Here is a 12288-nt window from a genome sequence, read left to right on the forward strand (position 1 = left end):
CATCAAATCTATTCTTTAGATGATCTCTAAATTCAGGAGGGATATATTCAAGATCATATTTTGGCTCTCGTGGACTTGTTTTAATTGTCTTTAATGGATAATTTAGGAAGGAATAAATTAACCTGAAAAGTAGAATGCATATGAAAAGGTTTATAGTAGAGGTAGAACTGCTAATTCTAACTGTGATAGTTGGGAGACGTTTACAGATGAGGTGGCATTTAAATTAGGTCATGAGTAAGACCTTTCTAGGTACTGTGAGAGAGTTGAGAGGGGAAGGAAGAGCCTTCTAAGCAGAGAGAACAGCTGATCCAGAGACATGGTATGAGAGGGTATGGTCTTCAGGAAATGTTAGATTTGGTGGCATGGAAGCATAAAGCATGGAGAATAGAGCAGCTAGAAGGAAGCAAGTTTGCTGTCAGACAGATAGGCCATGTATACCAAACTCAGAAGTGTAGCTTTTTATTCTGGCTGGGAGAAGCCTTTAGATATCCTAAAATCAAATTTGGCTTTTAAGAAGATAGCCCTGGTAGAAATAATTCGGAACATAGATTAGAATAGAGACTTAATTAAGTCTGAGAATGATTCCTATAGTCCAGTCCAACAACGAAGGCCTCAGTTACTCTTGTGAGAACAAAGAAAAGAGCTATATTTAAAGGTTACATTCAGTGTCTGGCTACTACTGTCAACCACTTGGAGAGGGATCTGTGTAGGAGATCCTGGGTAGAGAGGGAGAACAATGTGGAACAAAACTCAAAATCATTAAAGAAAAAAAAGGCCCACGCTTGCTGACCTGACAGAGCCTGGTGAAATCCCTGAGACTATGGCCCCTAGCTGCCCTTCAGGTCTGGAATTGAACCCACTCCTGTGGCTTCCAGCCAAACAAAAGACCTGCATATGAGCTGAACATTTACATCAGGTAGATACACTCCTTGGAGAGATCAATCATGGGAGAAGAGAAGGGTTGTGTATGTACAGGGAGACAGCTCGGCAGGGCAGGAATGCATGGGAGGGAAGGATACAGGGAAGAGGTAACTATGGGAAGGAAGTGGGAAGGGAGCTATTCCATCGTGGGAAATCGCAGTCAATGTCATGAAACAAAGTATATATGAGCTGCTGTATGGAAAGTGAATTTGCTCTGTAAACTTTCACCCAAATCACATTAAAAATTAAAAATAGAAATAAAAAGCCTTAAAAATGTTCCTAACTTTCAACCCAATCATACTACTTATAGAATCCATCCTAAGGAAATAAACCACAATATAGAAAAGGTTTTAGATAAAAAATTTTCTTTTATCATAGTTCTACCTTTTAGTACCTCAAACTTGTCATTCTAATAAGGGAATAGTTAAATAAATTAGCCATTCATATAATAACAACGTGTAATATAATGAAGATAATTAAAAATTACATTAGTAAGAGTTTTTTATGTAAGAAGAAGTGTTAGTTATAAAAACATTTTTATAGCATAAATGTTATATAAAGTGGTAGTGGTGTCACGTGCCGTCGAGTCGGACCCGACTCAGAGCGACCGCTCCTTGGGTTTTCGAGGCAGTATCACTACTGAAGTAAATTGCCCAACGTTCCTTATGAGGAGTGGCTGGTGCGTTTGAACCACCAGCCTTCTGGTTAGCAGTCAAGTGCCTTAGGCAGTAGGATACCAAATTATATGTACCGTAAGATCTCAATTATGCATATTTTCCAGTTTTTCTACAATGACCATGTATTATGTTTACAATAAGAAAAGGCATATTGTTTTAAAACACAGGAAAATTGGCAAGAAAGTGGTAGGGAATGGACTGCTTGGAGTTATGCCTGTCGCTGGATATTAGGACTTCAGAGACAGTATGAGATCCTGTGTTTATTTAATAAGCATTTACTGACCATTTGTTGTCTTTAGTGGAGTTAAGTGAGAAGAAACACTGTCTCTGCCTTAAGGAAATCATTTTAGTGGGAACCCCCTGGAGACAACTTCTAGAGTGCCCCAGTAGTCAGTGTTAGAAGGATACTTGTAAGAACAAAAGGCAGAGGAAGCAACCAGTTCATCATAGGTAGTTTGGGAAAACCACCGAGGTGGGCCTCAAATGATGAGTAATAATAATAGCAAAATACTATTATTATTGACATATATACAGATATATGTGCACACATACACATATATTTATTATTTCTAATCCCCTTAATAACTATAAAGAAGGTATCAACCAGACCATTCATTTAACAGATATTACTTCAGCACCTTCCATGTACCAGTGCTATCCTCTTTTCTAAGCTCTGAGAATATAGGATTGATCAAAACAGACAAAAATCTCTGCCTTCATGGAGCTCACATCCTAAATGAAAAAGAAAACTGAAGCTCAAAGAAGTCTTAAAGTCACTTGCCCACCAAAACAGACTGAAGCTGGGCTTGAACCCACAATAACCTAAATCCATTTGCCAGATGGGAACGAGGAAGCAGAGCATCCTGAACCAAAGGAATAGCCTGGGAACAGCATGGAGGCACACACAGCATGGGTGTAGCATGCTGCACCCAAAGCATCAGTAGGCCCATGAGGTCAAACTCTGTAAGGTGTTGATTACCACGGAGAGGATTGTAGACTTGGCATTGTAAGTGGAGGAGTTGGCTGTCACTGCATGGGAATGGCGTGATGAAGCTAGTCTATGCAAATATACCAATATTGGACAACTTGCCTTTTTTACAAGGGCAGCAACATGTTTAAAAGTGTTCCTATCCCTCCTGCTTTGCTCTCACACACATTCAAGTCTGTGTTGATAATTTTTAAGTATTCTAGTGCCTAAGGCATTTGACCACTAACCAGAAGGCTGGCGGTTCAAACCCACCAGCCACTCCTTGGAAGGAATATTGGGCAATCTACTTCTGTAGTGATACTGCCTCAGAAACCCACGGAGGGGTCACCGTAAGTCAGATCCAACTAGTTGGTAGTGCTTTTGGGTTTTTGTTTTTGTTTTTTTGGTTTACCATGGAATTATGGGAGAAAATCTTTGTTACAGACATGCTTTATGTTGCTGGTATGTTCAATTCATAGTGTAATTTCAGAGTAGCAAAGAAATTCCATCTGAAAAGCTATCAAGATCTAATGAGCAGTTTTCCCCCCTCATATTTTGAGATAAGAGGTAATTTACTTAAAAATTTGTTCTTGCAGTATTTCTGTAATTGGTCAGCCATTTTCAATACTGTTTTTCTGTCTCAAGAAGCTGTGGCAACATCCAGAATCTTGATTTAGATAAAATGATATAATGTTTATGAAATGAGAAATAGATCTCAGGAAAGTGATCCAATTTTCTTGCCTTATTTTTGCTTGTATAACATGGAGATATTTCACACTTTGATATTGTGAGACTGAAAAACTATATATGGTCTTAGGTGATAGTTTTAATGGATGTTGGGACTTGGGGGAAGCTTTTTAAGACCATAAAATGCCAGTAGGCCTCTGCCTGTTACATGTGACAAGCAAGGTTATTTAGAAAATAAAGCCAAATAGACTCTCTCTGACCCCCCTGTGGAGCCTCTTGAGTTTGTGCTCAGATTCCACCGTCACTGGTGTCCAGTGCTCAGGGATTCCCATTGTCAGGAATAATAAAGTCACCAGAGTTAGCTGCTTCTGGAGCAGCCCAGTCTCCACAGTTGAGTTGGAGCATCATTAATCCAGACTCTGACCAATCTCACTCATTTCCTTTCTCACAACTTTCTTCCTCTGGCCACTGTTTTATAGTGATTCAGGATCAATCCTAGACACTGCTCAAGCTGTCATCTCATCCATGTACATAGCTCTTCATGGCATGCACCTTACACTAGCTGTCTGGTAGCAGTTCTCATTCAGTGCCTTCACCTTTGCCTATGCTTTACAAGTCATCATGCTTCTGCGTTTATTCATCATACATTGAACCCCGTCCCTCCAGAGAATGGCAGGATTGTCATTTTGAAGAAACGGAGGCATCGTGAAGTTTTGGTTTGCTTACTGACAGATACATAAGCTGAAGCTTGAATCCAGGCCTTTCACTGCCAGCATGGTGCTATGTTCACTAAGCCCAGTTGCCTCTTGAGTACCCAGTTTCTCCAGTTTCTGTTGGTAGTTTATTTTGTTTGTGTTTTAAAGTAAAACTTCACCTCATTATGATAATCTTACTGCTTTTAAATTTTTATGTTCAACAAGTTTTTCAAAATCATTTCAGTATTTTTATCCCATTTTTGTTATAACCAGCATACATCTGCTCTTTATCTAACCTTTTTAATTTTGTCCATGACCATCCTACATTGCAGGCTTCTCAACCAGATGAGTTGACCATTGAGGAACATGAGGTGTTAGAAGTGATTGAAGATGGAGATATGGAAGACTGGGTAAAGGTATATTCCTTTGCTCATATCACCCCTTCTTGTGACATTTTTAGGAGTTTGTTTTGGTTCTTGTTATGTTCCATCCAAACTGTGTGTAAACCTGTTTTGTCACATGTCTTTTACCCAGGCTCGAAATAAAGTTGGCCAAGTGGGTTATGTGCCAGAAAAGTACCTACAGTTTCCCACCTCGAACAGCCTGTTGAGCATGCTGCAATCCCTGGCTGCTTTGGACAGTCGGTCACACACATCCAGCAATTCTACGGAAGCCGAACTCATTTCAGGCAGCCTCAACGGAGATGCCAGTGGTAAAGACTGAAACAAGGCACTCTTTATTTGGTCACCTTTGACCTAAACTATATTACCCTGGAATAAGCCTTCAGTAGGTTAAAAAGCCTAACTTTAGTCCTGTAATATTTTTTTATTTGGTCATATTTTTCCTGTACAGTAGAACCCTGAAGTTGACCTTCAGTGAATGAAAACTTAGAACTTCACTCATATTCTTCATGATACTCTTTTAGTTGTCATGTGAGCATCAGGGATGGTTATAAAAATAGCCTGCCAGTGTTCTTACTGGATTTTTCTCTCTCTTGCTCCTTAGTCTGTTTTGTGAAAGCACTTTATGACTATGAGGGCCAGACAGATGATGAATTATCTTTTCCTGAGGGAGCAATCATTCGTATCTTGAACAAAGAAAACCAAGATGATGATGGCTTCTGGGAAGGGGAATTCAATGGGCGAATTGGAGTTTTCCCATCGGTGCTTGTGGAAGAACTTTCAGCCTCAGAAAATGGTGACGCTCCATGGATGAGAGATATTCAGGTACATGAAAGGGGAGAGAGCTGAATGAAAAGATGTGTGAAGAAAGTTACCCCCAAGGCCAAAATTGGGCTGTGATCTCAACCAGGCCCTCACCATGCTAATTCACCATTGCCAGGTTTCTACAAAATCAAATTTGAGAAAGCAGAGATTGGTCATTTAGGCTCTTATAGAATATGACCTTCCCACACCTCCATTCTCCTCACATTGCACTCTGTGAATTGGTTAACCAGAATGCTAAAATGATTGTGAAATACAAAAGAATGGCTTGGTGGAGAGGAAGAAACAAACCAGAGAAGGAATATGTTGTCTCTCTAGTTAATTTATGTAGCAAGTAAAAATGTTATCTCTCTCTTTTCTCCATCACTGGCAGAGCCCATGACCTGCTAGTCCGTTTCAAAGAGCCCCATTACACACTCTTGCAGCACCAGACTCATCTCATCATAGCAAAACTTGCCTTTACACGAAACCCCTAATTCAGTCAATTGGGTTTGTCCTCTCTGAGGAGCTGTCACAGCACACTTGGCAGATAGAGGACCATAAGGAACATGTCTGTCTTAGTCTCTCTTCACCAAAAAAAAAAAATAATAATAATACAACTTGTCTCCTTTTTTGTTCTTCACTGATTTTGCTGAATTGACTTATTAACGTGGTATGTTTTCAATAGAAACCTAGAGAATGGTTTGACTTATCAGTATTACAATGAGGAGATCTGTGAAAGGAAAAAGTTAAATACAACACGAAATTGAGGTTTGGAGTGGTTGTTCTGGGTTCATTTGTTTCTAATGAGGCTATAGTCAGAGAACCCAGCAAGCCTCTTCCTGCCTGAGGAGGTGAGCACCTTGTAACCTTTCTTCTTTGATGCAGATCTCTCCTTCCCCCAAGCCTCACAGTTCCCTGCCTCCACTGCCGTTATATGACCAGCCTCCCAGCAGCCCTTATCCCAGCCCAGATAAGAGGAGCTCTCAGTACTTCCCCCGATCTCCATCAGCAAATGGTAAGACTCTGCAGGGCATGGGTATGAATGCATTTTCATTTCAGAAATCGATCTGCAAGCATAACTTCATTAGTATTTTTATTGTTTAACAAAACACATGAACTTCTTTGGTTCCTTCCCTTAGAAAACAGCTTCCATTCTGATTCTCCAGGATTTTCACAGGCACCAAGGCAGACTCCTGAGACCTCATGTGGCAAACTACGACCTGTAAGTCTCTTATCTGGCAGAGTTATATAATGCATGAGTGTTTGAAGTTGAAAATTAGAAATTAATATTTCCCCACAGCCCTTGAGTTGTAAGCAATTCCCCAAAACAAGTGTGAAATGCGTTTAAGAAGGTAAAAAGAACTTTCACAAAGGAAAGCTATAAAATTCACTCATCCAGTATGGTCTACACTGGAACTTCTCACTCAGCCTTGATAAAGATCATGCAAGATAATACCTGTGAAAAGTATTTCAATTATAACATGCTCTGTGAGCATTAAAATAGTCTAATTATGAAACAGAGCACTTTTTTTCAGTAAACATTTGTTGAGAACCTGTTTGCCAGACCTATATTTGCCTCTTTGAGGTACACTGAGATGAAATAAGATTCACTTCATGTCCTCACAGAGCTTCTGGTCTCATGGAAAATAGACCTTTGCAGTCACCTCTACACTCCTCACTCCACTGCAACCTCATTTCTCCCCACCACCCCATTAGGAAACAGTTCTCACTAAGGTCAAAACTTTCATATTGCTAATACAGTGGATACTTTGCAGTTTTATTGACCCCCCTAGCAGCACTGGACACCCTTCCTTGAACCACTCACTTCTTTGGCTTCATTCATTCAGCAGATATGTGCTGAGCACCTGCTCAGTGCCAGCTGCAGGGGTACAGCAGTTCCTGGGACAGACTGCCTCATAGAGCTAATCTTCATTCTATCAGGAAAAACAAAAGTTCTAATTGCACAATTATTTTATAAAGCTGGAGAAATAGGCAGAGCCTTATAGGTCTCGATAAGGGCTTAATTCTTTATCCTAAATGTGATAGGAAGCTATTGAAAGGCTTTAAGTGGGACAGTGGTGCCTTTTTTTAAAGGTTGTTATGGGAGCTCTGGTGGCACAGTGCCTAAGGCATTTGACTGCTAACCAGAAGGCTAGTGGTTCAAACGCACCAGCCACTCTTCAGAAGGAAGACTGGGCAATCTACTTCCGTAGAGATACTGCCTCAGAAAGCCAAGGAGGGGGTTGCTATGAATTGGAGTTGACTCGATAGCAGTGAGTTTGGGTTTTTTTATGGCAGCTAAGTGGAGAGTAAATGGAGGTGCCAGAATGGACGTGGGAGCCAGTTAGGCAGCTGGAGCAGTGGGCCAAGCAAGAGGTGGTCATAGTGTGGGCCAGTGGGTAACAACGGAATAGAGGGAAGAGGACAGATTTGTTCTGCCTCAAATCCCTGGTTTGCTTTCCACCTCACTTCTGGACCACCTTCCTTTTCATTGCCTCTGCAAGATTCTCTTCCTCCGGTCATCTCATTTCTTAGATGCTGATGCCTCTTGGGGTTCTGTCCCTGAGCTGTTTCTCTTACTGAACTCACATTCCCTGTGTAATATCATCTATTCCCACAACTTTGCTAACCATTTATATACTGACAACTCCCATATTTATAGCTACCATCTCTTCCCTGAATTTTGGATTTGTGGACATCTCAACTTATATGTCCCAGGCCCAAAAACTCAAGAAAAGCACGTCTCTCTTCCCAGACGTGCTCCTTCTCCTGTTGCCTATCTAGGTGAGTGGAACCCCCACACTACCAGGGCTCTGGCTTTCTTGATACTGCATGACCCTGCCTTCCACAGTCATCACCACATCCTGCCAAGTTTGTCTCAGAGATAGTTCTCAAACTTTGTCCTTCTCTACTTCCCTGTCATCATCCTAGATCAGGGAGACTCCAGCTCTCATTCAGATGACTACACCAGTCTCCTCTGTTGTCTTCTCTCTTATACTCTTGCCCATCTCCAGTCATTCTACAAACTGATAATTGAAATCATCTTTTCACAGATCTGATACTACTATTCCTTTGTTTATAATCCACCAAAGACTCCTCCTTGCCTACAGAATAAAGCCCAGATTTCTTGACATAGGCTTAACAAACCTCTTCACAATGTAACCCTAGACTATCTCAGTTAGCCTTTTCTCTTTCCGCTGTCTTCCTAAGACATGTGGAAATGTTTTCAGTTCTCGAAGCATTGCTCTCACTTGCTTTCAGGACTTTGCTTTGGAAAAGGCTTTTAGAGCTACAGTGACTCTAGAACTCAGGACTCTTGTGCCCATGAAGCTTGCAGCCTGTGCAAGAACCTAATTCATGGATTTGACATTGTACAGGGGCTCTTTTTTGTTATTGTTAGCTGCCCCTGACTCATGGCAACCCCATGCATAATGGGATTAGACCATTGTGATCCATAGGGTTTTCGTTGGCTGACATTCAGTAGACCCCAGGCCTGCCTTTCTGTCTTTGTCTGGGAGCTCCACTGAAATCTTTTCAGCGTCACAGCAGCATGCCAGCCTCCACTGACAAACAAGTGATGGCTGCACAGCGGCACACTGAGACTCCAACCCTGGCCTACTGCATCGAGGGGCACGCTGAGACTCAAACCCTGGCCTACTGCATCGAGGGCAAGGCTTCGGCCCCTGAACCACCCACTGCCTCCAACTCCTTCCTAGCATAGAAATAGGATTAAATGGAGAGTACATGCTCAGACCATTTCTGCAATCCCTACGGTGCCCACGTCTTTGGATAAATAAGTGGTTGGAGTTTCAGGCACCAAGTCAGGAAGCTGACTGAAATCCATGATTGTTTCCCTGCTCAGGTCCGGGCAGCTCCCCCTCCGCCCACGCAGAACCACCGAAGGCCAGCGGAGAAGATTGAAGATGTGGAAATCACGCTAGTGTGACGACGGGGTGGCCCATCCTTGACTGCTACAATCAAGGCCAAGCTTGGAGCTTGGCTAGTCTTGTTTTTTAGGCACCTTTGCATGACGATGACTCTTGAACAGAACAAAGACGGGAGGATTGTATGTGACTGGGTGCCCTGGTGGACTCCTCCCACATTTATGAATATTTTGTGCCTTTTTTGTTGTCATTTTCTACGTCATCTCTCTTACCATAGCACAAATCCTACGGGCCCTGCAAGCAGAAAGGGGCAGCCCTCATGCCTACCAGTGTCCGTTTTTATATGAGACTCAAGACCAGGCCTCGGTCCAGGGCACAGTCACAGAGATACTGATCGTGTGCACTCGTACAGTATATTACTGTGGCCACAAGAATGTGGCAAAGATTCTCATCTTTCTTCAAGTGGCTTTTGCTCATCTGATTAAGTATGAATCAGATCATTTTGGCCATATAAGGCATCAGAGGAAGAAGGGATTTCAGGAGAGGCTGGCTCCTCACCGCAGTTAATGCCCAGAGAAAGTGAAACTTTATTGGAAGAAAAATGGACTGCCCTGAATTTAGCACCAGTTGCATCAATGCACATCTCTTCCACAACTAACAGACTTAAAACAATAACATTGTCCTTTGTATTAATATTTATGCCGTTCATTTAGTATTAGTGGAGCTAATAATGGAGGGGCTGAACCTAGTAGCCACATCTTGTTCATCACATAGATTAACAGCAAGGAGGCTATGGCTAAAGCAGAAATGGAGCTTCCAGATCTGAAATGAGCCAATTTAATGTACTTTTTGTATTTGGGTAATTTTTCATCTTAATTTTTGCACATATACTTTGCTGACCCCAGCCAGTGTTGTTAGAATCTGAACTTCTAGATAAAGCAGGGACACAGACTTGCACCGTTGAGCTTCTCTACTGGGGCAGCCCCTAGCATTTTTTTATTCCCAAGCTGGGCTATACAGCCAGGTAGTGGCTGGTCCAGACCAGCTGCAACTCACTATGGAAAATACAGCTTCCCAGGTCCCACTGATCTGACATCTCCTTGGGAGGATGTGTGGGCTCATGGAGGAAACCAGCTCCCTATGACAGAAGACTAAAAGATTGCACATCCTGCACAAGTACAAACTGATGATGAAAAGATGAGTTCTCCATGTCACTGGGAGAACTAGGGGTGGCTTTCTCAGCAGGCCAGCAATCCCACAGAAGCTTATCAGAACCCTCACTGGGTGTCCCAAAATAGAACTCCATCGACTCTCCACCTCCTATGGAAGATAGGAGTGCATTACCTAGGGACAAAAGGATATTTGCCAGTTACTTTTTAAATTTTTCTTTTTTAAGAAATCCAGACAAATTTGCAGAATTTTATCTAAAAGTTGTATGTATGCTTTGAAAATTTATACCTCCTAGGAATCTGAAAGACTTGAAATGCTCACCAAATGTCCCCATGGGATTTTTGACCAAAAGTAAGGTCATAGCTGAAGAGATTTTCAGTTAGTCATTTGAGCACTTCAATGACAATACCCACTGATGAATCTTCTCCGTGATTTGGGTTTTTTTGTTTTGTTTTGTTTTCTGCATTTCTTAACCATTGTTGATCTATTTGAGGTCTTTTTTGTTGTTGTTGTTTATTAAACTTATTCTTAAGTTTAAAAAATAAATTAAAAGGGTGGCTTTTTAAGATTTCAAAGTTGCCAACATGTTAAAAATCTTCAGAGTGCTTAAATCAAGCAGTTCTTTCTTGCCACTCAGTCTTACATTTTCTCTTTAGCTAGCCAAATTGTCCTTCAATTTGGGTTTTCCACATTCTCAGAGATTATTTGAAATCTTTTGTTATATTTTAAAGTATTTTCTGGAAGAGCTGCTAATTTTATTTTAAAAATTGAAGTTGTAAAAATACGCCTCCTTTTTAAAAATAACCCCTCCCTCCAGGACATGTAATCTAGTGTCACAATGCACAGGGCTGGGCTCAGAGGGTACCTCTGTGCAGATGTGCTTTCTTTACAGTGACTGTAAAAAATTTGTATTTATTATGTATAAAAATGTTGAATAATAAAAAAATGGAATTAAGTTTATGTTTCCTTAGTTTAAACATTTAGGTAAACAAGCTTTTCCAAATAGACAATGCTTCTTGTAAACGCACTCCTGGGCCCACCTTTAAATCCCGTAAGCTACATAGAGGGGGGAGTGAATTAACCTGTCTGTATGACAAACATTTCCTGATACCACCCATGTGCTGGGTATAATATCCTACGTGTTAGAGACAGAAATTAGTAAGTTACAGTCTTTGCTTTCAAGATAATTTCCCAGTGGGGGGAAAAGAGTGCACACGTGAGGACAGTACTGTGTGATGTGCTAGGAGGGTGGTGGGCTGAGTGAACACAAAGTAGGGAGGGCCTACCGGGTGGGTGGTAAGCAGAGGGTCACTGAAGTCCCCTCAGAGGATGTGACTGGTGGCTCCTAGGAAGCTAGCATTCTGGACTCTTCATCCCTTTCCTGAACCTCCACCCTGAGGAGTAACAGGTCATGTTGGAGGATATTTTATTCTATCTTAGGGGTGGATAGATAATTCCTAATTAAAAGGCTGAGCACCTCTGGCTACATGAGGAGGGACCTCACAATCTCTCCTCTTTCTAGGAACTGGGGACATAAGATATGTATCTTACCAGACATTTTTATGCATAAAACTCATACATACACAAATCGCTTTTTTACATAACTGGGACTATGTAATACATTTATGCTTACCTCATTTTGAAGGCTGCATTGTATTCCATTGCTTAGATATATCATAGTTAACCATTCCCACAGTGATGGATATTTAGATTCTATCTAGCCTTTTGCTCTTAGTTAAAACTATAGCTTTATACATATTTCTTTATAAACTTGTTCCAATATAAACATTGGGTAAATTTCTAAATGTGGAATTTGAGAGTCAAAAATATTTAATTTTATATATATATATGGGAGCTCTGGTAGCATAGTGGCTGAGACACTTGCCTGCTAACCAGACGGCTGGCGGTTCAAACCCACCAGCCCTCCTCGGAAGGAAGATGGGGCAATCTACTTCCATAGTGATACTGCCTCGGAAACCCAAGGAGGGGTCGCTATGAATCGGGTTTGACTCAATGGCACATAACAACAACATATATATATATGTGTGTGTGTGTGTGTGTGTGTGTGTGTATGTTGTTGTT

The 12288-nt window shown here is 41.4% G+C and overlaps 1 protein-coding gene across 1 annotated transcript in view; it reads left to right on the forward strand.

Annotated features, from left to right (window-relative positions):
- The window catches only part of FCHSD2 (FCH and double SH3 domains 2), a 405576-nt gene extending 396478 nt beyond the window's left edge, over positions 1 to 9098 (forward strand). The window contains exons 16-21 of the mRNA XM_007940966.1: positions 4280 to 4363; positions 4482 to 4659; positions 4953 to 5173; positions 6038 to 6167; positions 6292 to 6374; positions 9015 to 9098. Of these exons, the coding sequence (XP_007939157.1) occupies positions 4280 to 4363; positions 4482 to 4659; positions 4953 to 5173; positions 6038 to 6167; positions 6292 to 6374; positions 9015 to 9098 (780 nt within the window). The remainder of the gene's footprint in view (positions 1 to 4279; positions 4364 to 4481; positions 4660 to 4952; positions 5174 to 6037; positions 6168 to 6291; positions 6375 to 9014) is intronic.
- Positions 9099 to 12288: the final 3190 nt, after the last annotated feature.

This window comes from Orycteropus afer, unplaced genomic scaffold (genome assembly GCF_000298275.1).
Source record: "Orycteropus afer afer isolate SDZICR_OR568_19922 unplaced genomic scaffold, OryAfe1.0 scaffold00074, whole genome shotgun sequence".
Lineage (NCBI taxonomy): Eukaryota > Metazoa > Chordata > Mammalia > Tubulidentata > Orycteropodidae > Orycteropus > Orycteropus afer.